At 40.6% G+C, this 23,208-nt stretch overlaps 2 protein-coding genes across 3 annotated transcripts in view; one reads left to right on the top strand and one right to left on the bottom strand.

The window, feature by feature from the left end:
* The window catches only part of RGS7 (regulator of G protein signaling 7), a 266,491-nt gene extending 265,852 nt beyond the window's left edge, over positions 1-639 (bottom strand). The window contains exon 1 of one of the 2 annotated variants that reach the window (XM_051783811.1): positions 516-639. The gene's annotated coding sequence lies outside the window, so the exon portion shown is untranslated. The remainder of the gene's footprint in view (positions 1-515) is intronic. The other variant, XM_051783809.1, reaches the window with a different exon arrangement.
* PIGM (phosphatidylinositol glycan anchor biosynthesis class M) lies at positions 220-2,362 on the top strand. Its single transcript, XM_051783828.1, has one exon. It carries the CDS (start codon positions 336-338, stop codon positions 1,575-1,577), a length of 1,242 nt encoding a protein of 413 aa, XP_051639788.1. The 5' UTR covers positions 220-335; the 3' UTR covers positions 1,578-2,362.
* Positions 2,363-23,208: the final 20,846 nt, after the last annotated feature.

Below are 23,208 nucleotides of genomic sequence, written 5' to 3' on the forward strand. Positions count from 1 at the left end.
CACATGGACCGCCGCCGTGCCGCGGGCACACGGCACCACGCGGCACCACACGCCTCCCTGCCCGGGGATCGAAAGGCGCCCGGGGCCGCAGCCCTGCCCGGCGGCCACTGCTCCCCGCCGGTCCCCCCACGCCCCGCCGGGCCCTCCCGCACCCCCGAGCGGCCGCGCCTGCGGGACCCGCCCCGGCCCGGGCACGGCTTCGGCGCGCGAATCGCGCAGGCGCGGAGCCGCCTCTTTCGTCCGCGCGTACGCGGGCGGAAGGCGCGCCGAGTGTGGCCCTTCCGCGGCGGGATCGCGGGAGATCCGTGCATCCCACACCTTCCCGTGGGGAAGGGATGGCGGGCATGGGCGCGGCGCTGGCCGCGGGGCTGCTGGTGAGGCTGGCGCTCGTTCTCTACGGGCTGCACCAGGACCGCGCCATGCGAGTGCGCTACACCGACGTCGACTACCGGGTGTTCACGGACGCGGCGCGGCTGGTGAGCGAGGGGTGCTCGCCCTACGGGCGGGCCACCTACCGCTACACGCCGCTCCTCGCCTGGCTCCTGACGCCCAGCGTGTTCCTCGCCGAGCCTTTCGGGAAGCTGCTCTTCGTGGCGGGGGACCTGGCGGCCGCCGCCGTCGCCTACCGGGCCCTGCGGCGCCGAGGGGCCGGGGCCGGGCGCGCCTGCGGGTGCTGCGCCGCTGCCTGGCTCCTCAACCCGCTGCCCATGGCCGTGTCCAGCCGGGGCAACGCCGAGGCGCTGGTGGCGCTGCTGGTGCTCGCCACGCTGTACTGGGTGGAGGCGGGCAGCGTGGGCAAGGCCGCGGTGTGCTACGGGCTGGCTGTGCACATGAAAATCTACCCCCTCACCTACGCGCTGCCCATCGCGCTCTACCTGCGGAGCGAGGACGGGGCAGTGGATGCAGGAGGTGACAGAAAGGCGAGGTTTACGTTTGTGGTGCACATCTGGCAGCTGTTTGTAAAGATGCTGAACTGCGATGTGCTGCTTTTTGCTACGGTTGCCGGATCCGTGCTGGCTGCCTTGACGCTGGCGTTTTATCACCTCTATGGCTGGGAGTTTTTGGAGCATGCCTACCTTTACCACGTGACCAGGAGGGATATCCGTCATAATTTCTCTCCCTATTTCTACATGTTGTACTTGACAGCAGAGAGCAAATGGAGTTTTGTCCTGGGGCTTGCAGCTTTCCTGCCCCAGTTGCTTTTGCTCCTGGTTGTGTCTGTAGCGTTCTACAGAGACCTTGCCTTCTGTTGTTTCCTACACACTGCTATTTTTGTGAGTTTTAACAAAGTATGCACATCCCAGTACTTTGTCTGGTATCTCTGCCTTTTGCCCCTCATAATGCCTAGTATTAAGATGTCTTGGCGTCGTGGTGTGCTGCTTCTCTTGATATGGTTTGTTGGACAAGGCCTGTGGCTTGCTCCTGCATACTTTCTGGAGTTCAAAGGATATAACACTTTTTTATTTATATGGTTGGCAGGCTTGCTTTTCCTTTTTATTAATAGCCTCATAATTGTTCAGATTATTTCACATTATCAAAAAGAAGCACAAGTTACAAAAAAACTCAAACAATGGTAATAAACAAACCAAAATCCAGAAACAGCCCTTCTGTCCTTGACAAGTCATTACATACCACCAGCACTTTGTTTAACTAAATGTGTGTGCCTTGTACTAAAGCACACTGTATGTAAACATTACTATTTCGGGGTGGTGAGGACACTGATTGGCCTCACTTACCCTGAGAGCCCCAGTCCTGCCCTGAGTAGTGTCTGCAGGTGTACCTGTCTTCCCTGTGGATCTTGAAACTGTGTTGCAACCTTATCTCCAGCACTGTCTCCGAGCCCTGTGTCCTGCTGCTCCTGACTGGACTCCGTGGAAGTATCCTGGACCAGTTCATCATTTAACTGAGTCTGAGACTGTGAGTGGACTCTGTTAACCCATGTCCCCTGACTTGTTTTCACCAGCCATCTCCAAAGACAGTGTGACTGTGCCCCGGTCTGTGACAGTATGGCCTGTGCTGGGATCACCCCCAGTTCCTGTTTGTACTCCCTCATGGACCAGCCCCAGCACCCTTATTCTTACTTTCAGTGTTACTTTGCTTGTTGAGGACTGTGGCCTCTGTCTGGAATAAGACAAAAGATTATGAAGGAATATTGGAGTTTGACAGTTTTGTACATTCCAGTAAGTCAGTGAGCTGTTTTGCAAGGGCTAATAATGAATGAATGTAAGGCAATCACTTAATATGTACACTGGAATTTATTTTTTCTTTTGTTTTCACAGTTACATTTTAGCTATGCAATGTTTGTGGCCTGTACCTGGTCTTTATTTGGAGAAGTAGTAAAAAAGTGATTATTTCAAACGAGTCATTAACTCTTTGAGACTTTTATTTTAGAATTCAGATATGCCACCCTTTCACTTACTTTTGCATTTGCAGCGCTGTTTGAATTTTTTAATCGATTTGTTACCCTTGCCATGGGGGAAGATTTTTCCATATACCTGTCACGGAGCACAGAGATGTATAAAACAAAAATATCTGTTTCTTTTTGCCATGATCTAGAAAAGAGACCAGTGCCTTAAACTGTGGTTCATTGACAGTTACTGTGGATGTTAACAGTGGAAAATGCTAAGAGTCAAAGTACAGCTAGAATGGTACCTGTGTCCCAAAAGCAGTAGGGTTTATACCAAAACAGTAATTAGAAATGAGTTTCTCAGTAGTTCAGTATCTCTACTACTAAAAAATAAATGAAAAAGTGAAAGGAGTTGAGGAAGTGGAGCAGCTGTCAGAAGAAAAGGAAAGTTTTGAAATAGGAAGCTGTACAACCTGTCAATCTTGTTTATTCCCAGATGAAACATAAGATGTGGAATTAAGTGTTAGTGGTAGTGAGGGTTCAGAGCCATTTCCCTTGAGAGTCAATACCCTCAAGAACATCCCACAGGAGGTCTGTATACACAGCATTTGACGGAGGTGGAAACTGGCTAGGTATTTTTTAATACTATCTAGTTTAAATAGGCGTATGCCAAGTACAAGAATTTTCATATTTGCCTCAGCATTTAGTTACATCCTCAACTTTTAGTTAATGAAACCCTTAGTGTGTAATGTGGAGCAGAGCTTCAAGGCAAAATAACTTCAGCCCAGTGGTGTGAGTGGGAAGGGGTATGGCCAAGTGGATTTGCCTTCCAGGTTCATTTTGGCCATGCTGCCTGACTGAATCCTGCTGTCTCTTGAGGCAGGACTGGAGCAGCTCCTAGCTTTCTCATGTATAGGGTTTTCTTTCCTGGTTGTAGTTGTACCTTGTGAGGCAGAATTACAGTATTTTCATCTGTGAACTTTTCCCATTGCTTCCCAGCCCCATTGAGGTGGTTATGAGAAAGGAGAGGAACCCCCTAAGCCCCAACAGCCCAGAGCCAAAGGGCATGTTATCAGGAGGTGTGATGAGTTCCTTACACCACTCTGGCCCAACTTGGCCATTCTGATGTATTAGGATGATTTCCCTGCTCAGAGTGCTGGGGAGTGATTCTGCTCTCTCGCTGGAAAGCTTTCCTTTGCTGTCTGCACTCACACTCACCTTCACATTGTGAAGATCCTGGCAGCCTCTTTGTAAGTCCAGAAATTGGATGATGCAATGGGTATTCTTTTAACCGTCTTTTTTTCTGACAAATCTTTACAGATGTGGCACTGATTGCCTTCCCCTGGCTTCACCTGGGATGAAGGAAGAAAAATTTATAGCATCAGCTTGTCTACATCTTCCATTAGAGGTTTATCACTCAAAAAACTGGTGGCATAAGCCACTTGCATATATAGTTTTATATTAATCAACAGAACATTTTTGTGTGCTATGAGTGTGTGAAGAGAAAGAATCCCACATGCTTTGATTTTCCAAGGTGGAGTTGGACATGCCCAGTTACAACTCAGCAAAAGACTGAAGAGGCTCTTTTGTGCCGATGCCTCTGTTCACCCCATTCGGATGTGCAGGGAATAGCTCATTTTCTTTTGCAGCTATTCTATTGCCTGTTACACATTTTTCTGTTGCAAAAAGCAGATTTTTCTTCCCCCAAAGCAGTGTTTTGTTTCTCTTTAACAGACTTACTTATGCTATTTCCACACATTTCTACACCTATTTTTCCTCTCCTTTTGGCAACGAAAGCAAATGCAAGCCAAAAGACATTTCTGACTACAGAAGACGGCATCTTAAGTCACTGTGTTCATGACTGAATTGTAATGGTTTTTAGGTAAGGAGTAATTTCCTTATGACGAATACATTCTTGATTCATTAACAGCCAAATCAGTTTGAGGCCCTCAGAAGGCAAATTCTGCAGCAATGGGAACTGAAGGAAACCTTCCCTTTGCAGGTCAGTACCTGCCCTGCAGCAATGATTTGAGGAAGCCATGCATAAACAAGTTATAAAATGCCTTTTATACAAACCTAGATTTACAGTCATCATTTTAATAATCCAGGATGAGTCCCTCTTTTTACAGTTGTTTTCTAAATTACCTGAAAATGTTTGGTATTTAGAAATAATTCCAGTGACTCATAAAAAGCTGGATAAGAGAATAAACTGAGACACAAATAAGAGGTATTTGATAGTTTACATCTTGCAAATTGCTTTAGATAGTTAAATGGAATCAAATAACTTTACTCATTGGAAAAAAACATTAAATCAAAATAATTTTAGTCAAGCACCAAAAAAAATATAATTCTTGAACAAGTCTTGGTGATTAGTTGTAATTCCCTTAAAATTTACCAAATTAATTTTCTTTGGAACATTTATTGCTTTTGATGAGGCTTCTTTTGCTTAATATATTTTATGTCCATTTATCTTCTGGTAATTGAACTGAAGTGTCTGAATGCTAGTGTGTAGAGAAGCAAGATTCAGGATGGGAACAGTTCCAGGCATGGAGAAAAGCATACAGCAATTGGCAGGACTTTCATTTGGACTTTACTGTTCTTATGTGGTTTCATTGTATTCACACTACACAGTGCACAACTGCACATGCCCCGGCTTGCCATGAGTTTGCCTGCTGCCTGCTTCCCCTACTCCTCCCCCTTTTACCTCTGTCCGATTCTGGTTTGTCCCTCTGCTTGTCTCCGCCCTGTGTTCTGGGCCTTTCCGCTCCCGAGCTGACAGAAAGAGTGTGTGCACACCTGAATAGAGGATTCTGTTTGCACCTTCCCTCGTGTCCCATCCCCTCTTCGGACCGCGACACTGGTGTTCATTCCCTACCACGGGTTGCAAAATTGTAGTGCTGACTTTTTTTTTAAAAAAAGAAGGTTGAAGTTCCCAGTGAAATATGTCTTACTTGCACAAGTTTTTCGCATTGCACTGAAACCAGCCCTGAAGTGCAAAGTACAAGATGTGAAAGAGGAAGTGAAAAGAAGAATCAAGAAAAGTGACATTTTTGCCTTTCTTTTTACAGTGTAGCCTGTAGTCCAAAGGCTCATGACTGGATGTACAGGTGACTTCAGGCACAGCTTCAGCATTTAGCAATGATTTGATTTAAAATTTATAAATGCAATTACTCAAATAACAGGGCAAATAAAAATATAATAATAAATATTTCATTCAGTTTTAGTGTGAGCATACTAAATTACTATCTGACACAATGTACTTTGTCCTTCTTAAGTAACTGCCCTGTATGTGTGTTACTTGCATTGTATTGACTCCTGAAATAGTACAGGCAGCAATTTTGTGCTCTAAGCTGAGCTCGTCAGTTATCGTTTTCAAAGACACTATGAAGCTTTTATATTTAACAGCAACGGGAAATTCCAACATTTCTCCCAAGGTTTTATAGAGAAAGCAAATGTTAAAAGACAGTAAATTATGAGCAAATGGTTCCCTTTTTCATCCAAGAAGAATGAGGTGTATTTTAAAAGGGCTGCAGAAATACACAGTGAACACAGAAAACCTAAAAAGTGTATTCTTCTTATATTTGCCAAAGACAGCTGCAGAATGCATGTTGTACTGATAGCAGCATTATGAAATAGGATTACCCTGAATTTAGGACAAATCCTTTACTCAGACTGAAACCCAGCCACTCATACAACCTTCTTGTTTAAGCATATGTTTATGTGCACCATACTCACACACCTAAACATTTACCTGCACATACAGAAGCAGAACGAAAAGTCCCATTCAAGACACCTTTGAATAACATGATTTTTCAGAGCTAGCCTCTATAAAATAGGTTTCTTAGATATTTCTTCTGTTTAGCCCTCAGAATCTCTACTGACTCTAAAACTTGAATTACATAAATTTTGATGTATATGGAAAGTAAAAGCATATGCTGCGGGGATCTTGAGTGTAATGGACACATTAAAGAACCAACTAATTATATATTTGAAGGTGCACATTCAAACAGTATCCTGATATTCGTCATTATAACGATCTGCGCTAGTCACATTCGTGTAGGAGACTTACTTCAGTCTTTATGCATGATGAATGAGGTAGAGACCTATGTTTTGTACTAGTAAAAGTATCAGAAAGAAAAAATTCTCTTAATGAAGCAGTACCATTGTTTTGTTGTTTGGGTTTTTCAATTACATTTCTGTAAAGACATTAAGAAATCGATGCAATAAATCCATGCAATTGTGGCGTGCATTTTTAATACCTGGTATGTCTCTTTTTCATCAATCTGGTAAATACAAAGAAGACCAAAATTTGTCATTTTTTGATGGCGTAAGCCAATAGTATTTTGAGCAAAATTCTTCATGACTCTCCTTTCTGGTACCTGCTAAGACAGATATGGGCTTCTGCAGGAACAAGATTGCTTATCAGGAAGTAATCTGTCTTAATGTGTAGATAAAGCTTTATCTGCAGCCTCTTATACTTAGAGCTTAACTTTAAGACTTTAACATTCTCTTCAGATAAAACATTTCATGGCTTGCACATAAAGAAATTACACATAGGAGATCCTCCCTATTTTCTTATGGAAATTGATGGAGAAGCAAGCTAGAACATCTGTGGAAGAAACATCTAAAGGAAATGTCTATTGAACTTCAGCCTTGGAAATCAGTTGAAGTGCAGGCAAATCGAGCGGTAAACCCATACTGTGAAACCCCCATTATTTATATGAAGGGTATTCGATCAAATGTGCTTTCCTGTTTTACAACAGGAAAGTGGGATCTTGATAGCAATTGTCAGGCTGCATGAATATAACTTTGCTCCTTTCACATTATCGTAAGGGGGTCTATAGGATCTTACAACCTACAGTAGCACTTGTGGAATTGTGCAGGTCTCACTTGCATAAGTTATTAATAGTCAATATTGTTGGTGTACCAAGAGATTATTAGTAAGCAGTTACTCTGAAACTGCTTTTCGAAGGTTAATTCAACTAAAATCTGATTTCTGCTTCACAAGTCAGCAGCTGTGTTAATAGAGATGGTACTATTTTGACAGTAATTTTCCAAGGAGAGCTGCACTCTGTGGCCCATATGCTTCCACTCTGTGCAAAAGAACATTAATTCAAATCCCCTGGTGATCTGACAGCATTTTTTTAATCTATCCCATGTCCCTCCCACTGATCCAATAGATTGAATCAGCCATGAAGCAGGCTTAGAAAATGAAGTGGAAAACAATGTGTGATTATCCTTCCCCTGCTTTCCACCCTGTGTAGTGTGTATATGTTGAATAATTAAGATTACCTTTTGGAACACAGTCCCATTTGAGCTAGGTGTTTGTTAATATAAAGTATTTTACCCAAATGCACTTAAGGGAAAATTGACTGAGTGGGCTACGTGGCCTTTTGTCAAATGATAATAAAGCTACTGATAATTTATGTCAGCTTCAATATTAGCACTATTCTGCCCTATCATTCTGTTACATATATATGACAGGTTAACTAAAAATAGCAGTACTTGTAAGTTCTAGCTCCAAGTTTTCCTTAACCAAAGAGTTTGGAGGACACATATAGCCATAAACTGACTAAAAGAGGACGAGTGCTATATCACAGAGAATTTATAATTCATTAATAATTATATCTTTCCCACATCTGGCATCTTCCTGAAGAAAATAGCACTTTTTTTTTTTTATACAGTCTGGAAATTCACATGAATAACAAGTACTTCACCTTAAAACTGTCAGATGTATTTGAAAATAGATTTTAATTACCATTAGCACTTCCAAGTTTAGTGCTGGCATCAGCCAGCTTGTTAATTCCAGCAGTACAGGAACTAAGTCATGACCAAATTTCTTTCATGCTCTAATAAACTGGTTGATTAAGTATAAGAAAGTTTGTTGTCCAAACCAAATGTTTTTTGTTCACTGGAAAGAAATACTGCATGGCCAAAGCCAAAATTTACATAAGCAGAATGGAGAAAGTGATCAAGAAACAAGGGCAAAAAGTGAGGCTCCAGAGACCTTGACTACTGTCTTGCCTTTGCCACTAATTTATCATTAGCAAGTGATTGCAGCTTGCTCAGCTGTTTGCCTCTGCCACTTGTGATGGCTTGATATAATAAATGACACCTTATTTGTGCCAAGATGTGTCTCCTAATCCATTCCTGTGACACGCTGCCATGAAGTGATTGCAGTCTTGTTTGAAACAGTTATATGTCTGATTGGCAGTAAACTGTAAACACTTAACTAAAGACATTTTGATTAAAATATATTCAAAATACTTTTTTTTTGCATATATTTAAACTTTTTTGTGAGATATATTATGTTCTCATGTGCATTCCAGCATTGCATTTTTAGGAGAGGGTGAATTACTGCTCAAGCTAAATGAAGACCTGGAAGCAGATTAACAGAACTCATGGTAAAAAGCTAGACAATTAAGAAAAATCATTTAGAAAAATTATAATTAGCTGATGCCACAATTAAATAAGATTTTATTATTAGCGATCTGCTTACACTGTATTGGAAATTCATGTTGAAAATGTATTAGGGAGATGAAATAGCAGACAGCTATGTATCTGCAGCTGTTATAGTTATTTCAGATGTGAGAAATAATGGCTGAAGAACTGTTTCTGTATATTCATAAAACAGGTACTATGATGTTATCCAAGGGAAAAGTTACTAGTTGTGCAGCCCTATGAAGGCAAATTACAATTGTGCTTTTAGATACAGGTGAAACTGAATTATTTCACTTTGGTCTTTCTCCAAAACTTATGTTAAAAGATGCACAGACTACCAAGTTGAAATCTGGACCAGATGTGCTATGCCAGAAGCAGTTACAGGGAGCTTTACATTTGCGTCAGCCTTGTAAGCTTGCTGGAGGCCATAGGTGGTGGGAATGCACAGATGCAAACTTCTCTCCAGCATGCCTGGAAGTGACTTTTCCATGGTTCTTAAGGCACCCAGATGTTGCCTTAATCTATACTATAGTAGCTCTATATATCTCTTCATAAATCTATACATATCTTAAAGATATATATATATGCTACGTAATTATATATATTTTCATCTGTAATAGTTTTAATAATACTTTCCTTTAGCTCTGGAATGATATGTACTGCCGTTTAGAATTATTAACTTAGCCTATGGGTGAGTAAAAATAGTGTTGGCTGAAGAAAATAGTGTGCTTTATCAGAAAGTAAACCCTTTCTACAAACTACTGCAGTTGACAGGGCATGCAGTTAAAGAGTATGGCAGATTTTGCATCTAAACCACCATTTAAGTAAAGAGGAAAAGGCAACATTCCAGGCCTAGCCAATGATGAATGGCCTGGATTGCCCCGTGCTGAAAAATTATTTTATCTCGATTCAAATTTAAGCCAGGCTGAAAACAACTGTTGTGTTGGAGAGGCTGGAGGTGTGATCACACCTGGTCTCATGGCAGCTGTCTTCTGCCAAAGTCCAGGCTCCTCAAAGAAGCATCCATTCATCATGCACGTGCCTTGTTGCAGTCCTTCCCTCTGTTTAACCTCAGCATGGCGTCTGCTGGCTCACAGGGAAAGCAGCAGTCAAATTTTAGTCTGCTTCTCCCCATCACTTCCCTGTGAGAGCAGCCAAGCATGCCGCTGAAATGTGACTTTGGACAAAAGGAATTCCCTTGTGTTCCCAGTGTTTAAAACACAAGAGTTAAAAAAAAGTTCACTATGTGTGGTATAGTTCAGAATTGCTCATATATTACTTGTGTGACCACAGCCACTAAGGCAATTCTTCACCAGTGTTACAATTCATATCCAAGTCTTGTGCAGGCAGACATACAGACATGTCTTACATCCACTGATTATGTATAGTTGTGATCTTGAGATCTTTGAACCTGATGGGTAATGTCAATCCAGTGCAAAAGACTGCCCTCTATTTCTCTGTCATTTGTTGCTTCTGATTTTACAGTGGTCCCCTGAGAATTCAAAGAAGGCAAAAGCTATTGAAAGCTTCCTTGCAATCTGGAATAGATTACTGGGAAATAGAAACTCAGAAAGTTTCTGCTTTTGTCTAAACCAGATTAGTCTATTTAATTATTCTCATACTAGCACATTTTCTAACATTTCCTTGCAGGCAAGCTAACTCTAATAGGGTGTGGGTGCCCCACTTTACTTTTTCATCGTGACAGGACCAGAGATTGTTCTGCAGTTCTGAGAGCTGCCTCAACCCAAGTTTTGTGTGAGGAGGTTAGAAGCCCAGCAAGAGACATCAAAGGTAAACAGTGTTGCTCACAAGATGTTTGAAAATGACTTCTTTAAAGCCACTAGTCTACAATGAAATTTCCTGCACTTTTGTCTCTTTGCTTCACACTTGCATGCTTTTGGCTTTGATTATGCCTATGCAGAAAGAGAAGTGAAATTTTCTTACAGAGGCGTTAAGACAATTTACACCTCATGCAAAAATATATTTTTTTCCAATTCATCAAGGCTAACACCATATTAATTTAGCAGTCTGGAAAATTACAAGTAATTTGATCCTTAGTGTTGATTAGTATCTGCCATTCTGTCTAAAATTAATCCTCAGAATGATATAGAAGGTCTCAGCTGGGGACTTAGATGCTTGAAATTTGAGCATTAGTTGGACCTAAATTAAAGTGCATTTGCAAAACCTGACAAAATAATACAATTTCTTCTTCTTGTCCAGTCAAGGTGTTAGAATTAATTCAGGTGCTTTAACTTCAGGCCAAATCAAAACACTTTACAAAAGAATCATGATACATCAGTCACTGAATATGTATAGTGTTCAGCATCTTAAAGGTCAAATATATTCATGACAACATGTAATCTTATGTATGTTTGGTGAATGAATGAGAAAAACATATCCATTAGAGAAGAGGATGGTCAGAATATTGAAAAAATCCTTGTGGCTCACATTTAGATGGCCACTACGGATGTTATTCTGATGACAGATTTCTGCAAAGCAGTTTCAAGAACACTCATGAAAACTAGAGGATATACTTCAGCCTTGAGAATTTAAATAGGTACTATGCTGCCATATGGCAGAGCTTTCAAAGCAAATGCAGGGTTTTTTCTCTTCTGGGAAACCAGATGGCAAAGAGTTTGGTATCTAGAAGCTGTCACACCTAGATCATCAGTATCAGTCAGTTGCATGGGACAGCAAGTAATTTTAATCTGATAGCTTTTCAGTAGTTTATATAAAACACAGATAATGTGTGCATTTATTTCCCAAACACAAAAATATATAGTAAGATCCTTGGGATAAATTAAACTTGTTTTTGTACAGTATTGACAAGTCAAAATTTGATGCACCAGAAACCTGAATTATCTCTTTTCACAAGAAGTGACCCTTCTATCTTCAGAGACTTATCAGTAGTGTGTGTGTTGTGCAAACCTTCCTGAGACATGGGAAAACCCAGACTCTAGCATTGCAGACCAAACACCTTCCAAAAACATTACAGCCATTTAAATGCATTTTATGTTGTTAGAGCAGGTGAAAAAGAATTGATAGCAACATAGAATATCACCCAAACCAGATGATAAATGCTGCATTTGTGATTTGTCTCCTAATAAAGGCTCCAGAGCAAGCTGCCACAGAAATTCCATGACACGGTGTGACCAGACCTCAGACAAATTGTTAAAGCATGTCAACATTTGTAATTTATTTCAGAGCAGCAGCGAAGTGAGTTCCCCAGCTGTCCCCACTCTACTGTGTGTTGGTTTGCATTGCAGTGTGCTTTTTCAAGATATTTTTGCTGTGTGAAGGGGAACTTATTTTCTCCCAGTTGCAGGGAGCATGGCAGCTCAATATTCACCAGTTGCTACTGGTCAAGGAAATATTTTGACAACTGTGTTTCCAGGTGAAAATCTATGACTGCAAAAATTAAACAGAAAATAAGGCAGGAAAAAAAAAAGAAGAAGAAAACATGAAATCAATAGTAGAGTCTTTCTGAAAATCATCAGTCAAAAATATAATTTCCTTTTTCCCTCTTGAAAAAAAATGTTTTCTGATGTTTCCTTTTCAGCTTTGGATTAGGCTTTCCTGGTTTGGCTGTTTAACATCAAATACAGAAAAGCAACCAATATTTTTTAAAAGTCTACTTTTCTCTAGACTAAACAAAAAACATCTGATCCAATCTGCTTCTGACAATCTTAGCTGCTAACTTTCCTTTAATTTACTTACAGAGTTACTTCTCATTCACATCTTGGAGAAGTTTCATGGCTTCCTATTTGTGCGTGTTTCTTACAAGAGCTGGGGATGTATTGTTATTTTATTAGTTCCTAGCTTACATTTGTGATTGCCATGGTACAGTGGTTATGTCAGTGCCAGCTGGCCACAGAACTGCAAAAGCTAACAAGAGATAGAGATTCCCATCTGAAAAAGAGCACTTAATACGTTGTTATTGTTGTTGCCAGAATAAATTTGATTACAAGTATTACAATTAACCAGAATACAGAGAAAAATAAACAAACCTATGATATGGCAAACCCATCACTTGAGCCTTTTTACTCCACACCTATTAAGAAGTATAAATGTTAATCAATACCTCTGAGGAGTCTTACCAATTCCCTGTTTTCGCTTTTATTTTTACTTCATCCACTACAATGTATCCTTATTAATTCCAAAAAGTCCTTCATTTTTTCATTTTTGTTGTGTCCCCCATTATTTCCTGTAATTTTATTTTCTGATTGTCTATTTATAAATTTAATCAAACACACACAAATAGTTACTGTAGATAATACAGTTGAACCTCATTAAAAAACTGCAGGAAATGATAATAGCATTGTAGTGCACCAGAGTGGAAAGACATTCACTGCCATTCTGCGTTGCTGCTTTTCTGAAAACATACTTATTATCCAGAAGTACATCTTAAAATATCATATCCCATAATTATATATAGGTTTATGTCACACTGACAATTAATCTGTTTACATCTTTAGATTAAACCTTGTATCAGACTAAGCTCTGCAACTAAATTAACCATCTTTAGGCCTCAGCAACCATTCCATTTCCTTTAATTCAGATTACTTATTGTGAAACTTCAATACCAGCTAGAGAACTTTATCTAAGAATTGTTCAATAATCTGAATTGTGGCTAGGTATAATACTTGTAAAAATGTTTCTTCTGACCTTATGAAGCCATTTAGTACACTGTATCTGTCACTCAAGGGAAGCCTCCTGTTCTAGTTTTTTGATGTAGATATTCTGTAGAAAGTAGAAATAGTCTACACGTCGGACACAAACAAAGGGTCACATCATGAGAGGGAACTCTACCTTCTCCTTTTCATTTACTTGGAAAGGAGTCAGTCCAGCTGTCAAAAAGATCTCTGCCTGTGGAACAAAGTTCAAGGACACAAACACCTAAGTGGCCATTTTCTCTGCTTGCACTCAAAGCTGCTGTGTATAGAATGGGCACACAGTGCATTAAGACAAATAACTGCTGGTTGCAACAGTGCAAGAAAACTGAGCCACGCTAAGCAACTTCACAGCCATTTCAACACAATTCTTCTCTGAAAAACTCAAATTTCTTCTTCAATATAGAAAAAAATCAACTTTGCTTGATGGAAAAAGAAAAAGCTTTCTCCAAAGAATTCTTTGTAATTAGCTCATCTCAAACAAGATAATCTCAAACTACAGCCCGATCTGTCCATTGCATGAGGGTGATATCTGTCTGTGAATGACCAAATTATCTTTGTGCAGGACTGTTGTGCCTGTAAGACAACAGCAGAGTCCTGACCAGAATGTTCCTGCTGCAACAGGTCCTTAGAGGGTGTGAATCTATTTCAAAAACTGGCTATGGGCTCTCTTCTTCTATTGCAGAAAAAAATTATCACATTTGTAGTTTTGCATGAATCAGCAGGTTTTTACTTTCTTGCAATGTCCCCCATATGATTCTCAAGGCATTATTTACATGATATAAATATAAAATCTCCATCTATAACACCTTAAAACTCCCTGGAGGGGTTATATGCAAGCAAATATCTACCTCCTTCTTTAAATTTCAGTACTACTAATTTCTGACTTTATATATATATATATATATAAAGCTGTTGGAAAATTCTAATTACTGTACAGTCTTTGAAACCCCTTCATACTCTGGTCTAGCGTTTGGACTATGCCTGAAATCTGAAAATAGCTTTACCTGGTACATTTTAAGCAGCTGTTATCTACCTTTTTTTTTTTTAGGTTGATGTTTAAAAAGATTCAAGAGCATTCTGTAAAAGGTTGTTCTTCTCTGATGCTCTCCTTAAAAGTAAGCAGTATGGCTATACATATAAAAATTGTTCTTAAAAAATACTCAGCCACCTACTAACAATATTTCAGGAAACAGATCCCCTCAAAATATGTCAGAGGTTCCCAAACATTTAATGCTTTCCCAGAAATCAAAGGCTTAGGTGTCCTGACAGCTCCTCCGGGCATGCTTCCATCAAGGCAGCAAAGTTCAGATGCTGCTGCAATTCCCATGGCTTTTTACACCTGCACTAAGGGACATTTATTTCTCCGTTTCCCATGCAGGACAAAGCAGGAGACAGCAGAAATCTTTAACTGCAACAAACTCAGCCTCCTGTTTACCTGGAAGAACTGAAACCTTTGTGAGAGGGCTGGTTGAGCAAGTGTGATGCAGCTGAATATTCCTCCATCTGGAAAAAATAGATGGTGTTGGTGTCTGTTGGAACAAATGTGAAGCTGTCAGCTCAACTGGGACCTGAAAGACCATGACACCTACAACTCCACTGAGCATCACTGGCAGTTATTTTAACTGCACAAGCCAACCAGAGAACTGGGAGTTATTTATAACGCAACCCAGTGCAAATTGCATGATGCTTACTACAGTGACTCATGCAGTCCTGGAGGTTTCTCACCTGCAGCCCTGGAGCCTGGGAAGACTCCAAAACTCCCTTACATTTGCACCAATACGAGTGGCCACTCCTGTGCTAAATATGCAGAAGCCACAATATTGTTTTTCCCTAAATTTTGACCTTTGTCCCTCAAATACTGATTTTTTTTCAGGGTGATAACCAAATACTTTCTCCTTCTTCATGAGAAATAGTCACTCAGTAAGACTGCTGAGTGACTGACTGTCTTTCCCAGCTCTGTCCAATTAAAATCTCATTTGCAGTACTGTTATTATTAGATTTTTTTTTCATTTTACGTAGGTTTTAGGGGATTTAGAGTAAAACATTAGAGGAGAAATCTAAAGCATACCTTTGAGTAAACAATACAGATGCATTATTCATTCAAATCTATCAAATTAGACAGTGAGATGACAATCTTTTACAGTAATTAAATACATGGTCAAGAGTGTTTGTAAATTAGCAACCATTCATCCTTATTCTTCAGTGCACTGTGCACTGTTCTGTATAAAATTAGAAGTCTTGTCTTTCAAAGAGACACAACCATTTGATTTACTTTATAAAATAGTTATAATGAAGCAAAATTTACAATGCTTCCCAATAATTTTTGATTCAACCAAGGGAAAAAGCATTATTTTTGGAGTATTATATCTTCTGCTCCGGTTGGGTCTGGCAAGAAAAGATATCTATAAATCAACAATAAAAGGGTGGCATTTAGAAACTGCAAATCTGAAAGAGAAATATGTTGCTGTTCTATTAAGGAGCTATACTAGCTGTCAGCTCCTGCAAAAACTGGAAGGCTGCCACTCCACACACTTAGTGTCATACAAGCATTGAAACAACTTATATTGCTGCTAGAAAGATCATTGAAAGTATCTCTTCTATCTGTATTTAACTGTGTACAAGATCAACAAGACCTTAGGCAACCATGAAGCCACACTAATCCCTTGAAACCCTTTAGAAATACAAGACAGATATCAAAGGTACAAATTGAAAGGAATGAACAAATCATACAGGTGAAGCTCGCCCAAATAAATTAGGAAGTCCAGTCCTGAACCAAGAAGAAAAATTTACATAATTAAGGGGCTGATTGAGTCTTTATATGCGCCTGCCTTAATTCTGGCACAGGAGTAATTCTCCTTTTCAGTTACCTGTGCATTCAAACTATAAAAGATACTCATGGCTTTGTCATGATCTCAGTTTGAGCAATATCCTTTGAGCATTCGGTAAATATCTGATTTGTATTTACCACATTAGGCTTATGAGTTATGTGATGGGCATGGAAAAACTCTACTCCATAATTACATACATGGTCATGTAGAGCAAAATTAAACAGGCAATAAAATAACCTCTGTCTCTCTCTCGCTGCTTCCCCCCTCTCTTCTTCTGTTCCCCATGGTGCCTGAGAAAATGACTCAAAGCCAAATATTTCTTTGGGCTTTCGTCCTGATCAGATTGTTCCTATATAAAGAATCCAAACTTGACAGCTGCTTTTAGTGCCATCCCTTCATTTGCTCTCTTGGCAATCTGCTCTGCCTTGTAATATCCTGTGGAAGAAAGAAGGAAGGAAACGAGGGATTACTCATGACTGTGGGCTAGAAAAGCAATGGCAACCACGAAATGCTTTTGCATGATTGATCTATTAGACACTTCTGGTAGCAGATTTAACTTAACGGAAAGTCTGCTGGTCAGATCTTCTCCCAGCCAGTCTTGTGAAACTCTTCTGAATACAAAAACGGTGCAAAGATGTGATTCTGCTCAGGGAAGAGCCCTTTCTTTCTTGTCTATGAGTGGTTTTTACTACTTCCTTCAGACCTTATACTATTGAAGTGTTCTTTGAAAAATAACTTTACAGTTTACATGGATCTTTTTCGTCACATTTTCATTCTCACTGGCATTGGCCAGAGTGTGGTAATTCTGCTTGATGACAAATGGAGACATTTTGATCCTAGAGTGAAACCAAAAGAAAAGTAATGTCTCGCGATATGTTTGAAGTGCTGTGGGGGAGCAGGAAGAAAGGTGAGATAGTGAGAGTGATCATTAGTGCTATCTGAGGATAGCCTCTTGGATATCAGATTCAGAATTCAGAATAAAAAAAAAATATCTTAGCTCTGTCATATGGAGGGGAAGAAGGCAGGCAAGAAGGTGACATGTGTGCTCTCACTATAGAAGACTGATTGCATGCTGACTCCTGCTGCTCCTACCCTCACACTAACCACTCAGTCTCCTGCTCTCCCCACTGAAATCTAAGATTTTGTGGAAAGGGTCTCTATCATTTCTTGGTGTTCTTGATGTAATTTCTTCCATGACATATCCTGATCTGGCACTGGGAAAGATGTTGCCAGGTCATTTCTTTGTCATCGGGGGAACACAGACAGTCTTATAAAATCTCAGGCTAACATCATGTTGGCTATTTCTAGCTCTGCTATATAAGAAAAGCACAGAGGAGTTGGTGCTGTCACTTCTGTGAGATTCATGCATGGTCACCAGTTTAACAACTTTATTTTTACCTATCCAGGGAATCACATGAGATCACGATGAAATAATTTTTCTTCCTTCTCCTTCTGTTATTTAGATGTGAGTGCTCTGTGCTGCAACAGATATATGAGCAGAAGAGGAGGGGAGAGAAGGAAAGGGAGGACGGGTGTATGCTAAAGTACAAAGCAGTACTTCTTATCTTCGGCTGTCCAGGTACCTCTTCCATGTCCCACTACTGGATGCAGATCTGCCCTAATGAAGTTCATTTTTAGAGGAACCATGACGAATTTCCACTTTTATGGAGGCTGCCATGGCTCTTTTTCGTAGTCTGGCAATATAGAGGGCCCTTGAAGTGTGTGAGAATGTAAATGACACCCTTTAAGGCCACTGTACACTGTGTAAAAAGGCTTATGTGTAAATTAGAAACAGATGTAATTGTTTTCAAACAGATGCAGTATAACCTGCAGTAATGGAACTCATTTTTATTACATAGATTCAAAGTAGTAGGAAAATGGATGAAGAAAGCAAGAGGTTTATGTTTCTTTAATGCTTAATAATTTACAGAATAAGGTGTTTAGTGCGATTCAAGGAAACTTCTTGCTGATAATACTTTAGGCTACCTATCTTTGTCCAGACCTTTATTTTATTAACATGAGGTTAACACCTAAGCAAGGTTCTCTGCTGTGGGCACAAATTCTTCTGGAAATGAAAGTGCTTCATTTCCAGAAGATAAACCAGACAATGCTGCAAAGATGCCGTCCAATCCCTGACCTGTGTAGCCTCTGCCACATGAACTTAGGACTCACTCTCCATCCCCAGCAGTAGCAGCATCCCTTCCCCAGGCATCTCCAGAATAGCAGCCTAGTGGAAGCTAGGCTCCTCTTAGGAGTAGCCACAATTCCCCAGCAGGCTGTCTTCAGCATCCTTTCCCTGGCTGGGGTGTTCAGCAGCATGGTACTGCTGCCCCTGTGACATTTCCAAGCAGGTTTGTCTGTGTGATGACCTTCATAATGTTTTAGTGGATGCCTCTTGCATGGTGCTGCTCCCCACCAGGGAGAGACTGTCCTCACTGAGGCGCTTTCTGAAAATTGTCTGAGTTTTTAGTCTGACTCCAGTGGTAAAGCTTATCATATACTTTCCAGGACCAAAAAATACTTTTCTAAAAAGTATCTCTTATCTAAGAGATTCTCTTTATTCATATCAAGTAGCTGTAGGTAGCATTTACCTTGTCCCCAGCTCACAGACAACTAACCACTGTCAGCACTTTGGTTTAGCTGTTTCACTTTGGTTCAGATGGACCCTACCTTTGCTCCCTTGGAATTCAGTTTTTAATGACCTCATCTAGTGTTCTGGTGTCTCTGTGTAAGGAAATAAAATTCCAAATAAAAGTAATCTGTGTTCCAGCTAATGTTTTTTCAGAGTAATCTGAAAACTCCTGAAAACTTCTGCAGACTTTCTTCTAAAACCTCTCCACATCTTTACCAAATTAGCTTGCTTTGCAATATCTTTACAGGCATTGTCTGTCACTAAGTCCTTCTGCTTACCTGGTTCAGCAGCTCTGACCTCAGAATGCTGTACTTGACTTGAGATCCATGAGCTCTGTGTACAAAGCAAACAGTCAAACATATAGCACCTTCCACAGTAATCTAAATAGCTGTAAAAACTGGAAATTGTTTTACACCTACATAGTCACACTGAGTGTTTTTTAGCTCACCCTGTATCCTCGGTAGGATTAAGTTTGAGGGCAATGCTTGGAAGCAGTGTGGTAATCCAGGAGATTTTAAAATACCATTTCTCAAGTAAACCCTAGTCCCACCAGCTCCTTAATTTCTAAATTGCTTTTGAGAACTGGCTTGAAGTCTCCCAAGCCATCTGTTGGGCATCTCCTCTGGATCCCAATGTGCATCACTGTCTAGAGATCCCAAGCTGTTCCTGTGACTGTGCAGGGAAAAAGCTTATAAACTGTGGCCCTCTATCTTGGCTGATGTAGGAGGCCAGATGCAAGTAGGCAAGTAAACATCCTTTCTGGCCCAACAGAATTAGAGATGTCTATCAGTTTAATTGTTGAAATACACGCTTACTTCAAAAGAGGATTCATGAGATCATTTTTATTTACCTCATAGAATGGATTCCAAGGTATTTTGTTACATAGTGAAATAAAGGGAAAATACAATGAACTCTCAAAATAGGGAAACCTGATATTGCAATGATTATAAAACAGTATGGAAAATGTCAAATACGGGTTTCAGGGGCCTCGTCTTCATCAGCATCCTCCACTCTTAAATGATCTCTCCATCTTCAGTATTCTTCCTCAGACCCATCTCCCACATGTGCCTGAGAGTATCATCCAAATGCTTCTTGAACTCTGTCAGGCTTGATGCTGTGACCACTTTCCTGGAGAGCCTCTTCCAGCACCCAACCACCCTCTGGGTGAAGAACCTTTTTCTAATATCCAACCTAAACCTCCCCTGACACAACTTCAGGCCAATCCCTCGGGTCCTGTCACAGGTCACCACAGAGAAGAGATCAGTGCCTGCCCCTCCTCCTTCCCCTGTGAGGAAGTTGTAACTGCAATGAGGTCTTCCTAAGTCTCCTCTTCTCCAGGCTGAACAGACCAAGTGACCTCAGCTGCTCCTCATGCAGCTTCCCCTCAAGGCCCTTCACCATCTTCATTGCCCTGCTTTGGATTTTCTGGTCTGCCCTGGGAGAAAACAAAACCTCCCTTCTGCCACTGGTCTGTTTTTTAAATTCTATACTGTTTTCCACCTAAATGACTGCTGTGAGTTCAAGGCAGTACACCTAATCCAAAACCAAACATTATTTTGTCTACTAATACATCTACTCACATGATTCCTCACAGAAGAAGGTTAGCTTGCTCCCACTGATCCTAGTTATTTTGTTTTGCTGATCCTTCCACCTATTAGCTGCTGAATATTCTGCCTGGTATTTTGATTCTCTAACACTGAATCAGGAAAGAAAGGGGGAAGCAGGATTAAGGGAAGAAGGGACAGATTTTCAGCTGCATCACTGTTTTCAAAGAGAGCAGTAAGTAACCCTCCTGACTTGGGTGCAGAGTGGCTTTTATGCCCACTGATTCAGAGTGTCCAGAACAGCTGAATTTCGAGATAAATTTGAAGGTGTTTCCGAATGACATGGCTTTCTACATGATATGCCCTTCTGTTATCCCAGGAGTGGGGAGAGCAGTGTTTCTGCGTTGGGGCTACGATGTACCCTACATTAGACATTAGATGAGGGATAAGGCGGCTGGTGATGCCAGCACTGCACATGATGTGCTGCAGGAGTCACTGCCTGGAAGGGCCCAGTCCCAGCACAAGTTACATCTTGGTAGGTTACACTGGGAGCTCTTGTCTTCCTTGGACACAAGGAAGGTCTTTCTTTGTGAAGGCTTCTTCATGAAGGTCCTTCCTCCAGGGCTAAAATTTAAAGTAAACTCACATATATGTAAATTGATCTGGCTGCTAAAGATGATGCAAAAATGAAAAATCAATGGCAGTGTTTGCTTCAGCCCTCTTCTTGAGCTTTTCCATCTTCCTTACTCCAAGGTGCTCTTCTGTCCCATGGCCAAAGAGGATGGTGGCAGCTGGCCAGTAGGGCAGGCAGAGTGTCAAAAGTAGTGGATCCCCCCCTGCACAGGTACAGTCTTATTATAACCAAGTAATTGTAAATATATATTGATGGATACATATCCTTTTCTGAGGGTATTCAATTACATTCATTTCTTCAGTCCATGAAACAACACAATGTGACGGATTATGTAGCCTGAAAGCAAGACACTGAAACCATGTTCTCAGAAGAGAAATACTGAAAAACTGCATTTTAAAGATTATACAAAACAAAGGGTGTTGTTACTGTCAGACCTAGGCCCCGTGGCACATTTGATGTTTACTAGTGATAGAGTGACATTTAACACAGTACCAATAATGAAATATTAGCAGGCAGGAATTATTGGACACAAGAAAAACATGAACTAGACCTCCTCAGCATTTTAGAAATACATGATGCAGTGTGTCAGCTGGGTATTTTTATCCCCACACCATCATGAAGTGAAGTCTTCCTCCTCCTATGCATGATATCTCTAGGAGCAGCCCTCTATCTGTGAAAGACTTCACTGTCAGGTGAAGAACATTGCAGAAAAAAACAGGCAGACCCTGAACAACACTCACTGCTCAGCTTCTTATTTGAAAATGCTTTTACATCTCTGACATTTGCATGCATTTCTACTCTGAACATGAATAAATGTAATGACAAGAACGAATGGTCAACATTCAAGCTACATATCCTTACAAGCATGGTGGTGACCAAAAAACGTTTCCCTGAGGAATCACTGTTCATGAGCTAAAATGAGGAGTCCAACAGAGTGTTTGATACAAGACGACCTTGGCAAAGAGAACCCTAGCTGATTGTATGGAGGAACAAGCAGACAACTAACAAGAAAGCAAAACTGTGATCTGTATGGTTTTGATAGTGCAGTGTTATTCATTATCCTGACAGCTGTAGTTTAATATGCCTCTATTTCAATTCCATTAGCCTAACCGATGAATAGATGGCTCACAGCCTCAAAAAGCTAGACCCACTGCTCTCTTCAAACTCCTACCCATACAGATGGCATTTTTCACCCTCTTGTTTGTACAGGATTTGTTTTTGTGTACTGTAAGTTAGCATCTGAGATCTTCAACATGAATCACAAACATGGAAGCAGTTAGCCTGTTAATTAACACCAGAGAAAGTCACTGTTCCCTTTGTGATTTAACTTCTTTCTTAATATGGTGAAACTAACCACTGCTCAAGCACTGACATGAATCCTACACCCAAAAAACTACAACACATGCAGTAGCGGAGAGGAGAAGGAGAAAGGAGACAAGGAGAAAAGCTTTGTAACAAAGGCCAGTTTTGAAGCAATTTATGGTTTAGCTCACTGGTGGTATGCTTTGTCTTTGAAGTAGGTGCTTTCTGTATGCTCAGACTAACAGGCACCTGCCTCAGGCTTCTGCCTACGTGGATGTTCAGCTCTGTTACCTCCATGAAAAGATTTTCTCATTAGTTGGCTGATCCCCTGTTGGCTCAGGTTGTGACCACACAGCTGTCAGTGAGGGAGATGCAGACATTTCCTAAGAGCTTTTAGCAGTGCAATGCATTTTTGATCTACAGAACATGTATGTTATTAGATACAGTGATTAGCATTTTCAGGATATAAAACAGGATTTCTTACATAAGTAATGCAGTAACTCAACAGCTACAACTCCTTAGCTCTACACCACCAGTTTTCCTTTGCCTTCCGTGTGTGTACCTGTGTTTTTTCTTTTGTTCCGCACATAAACACACATTCAGATGCACATATGCACTGATATTTATCTTCCACTTTGAAACTGAGCCATATCAAAGCCTAAAGAACATCTTGGTAGTATGGCTATCCAGATCAGTGCACATTAGAGCATTTTGTGGACTATTTTGAGCTCTCAGCATAGAAACACTCCTCCAGCTTGCTACTAGTATCATCTTTCCTAAGCAAAATGAGGATTTTATGAATTATAT

The sequence above is a fragment of the Manacus candei genome, unplaced genomic scaffold, assembly GCF_025592945.1.
Source record: "Manacus candei isolate 608988 ecotype Guabito, Panama unplaced genomic scaffold, ASM2559294v1 h1tg000017l, whole genome shotgun sequence".
Taxonomy (NCBI): domain Eukaryota; kingdom Metazoa; phylum Chordata; class Aves; order Passeriformes; family Pipridae; genus Manacus; species Manacus candei.

Coding starts and splice junctions, on each gene's coding strand:
- PIGM (XM_051783828.1), top strand. CDS start 336: ATGGCGGGCATGGGCGCGGCGCTGGCCGCGGGGCTGCTGGTGAGGCTG.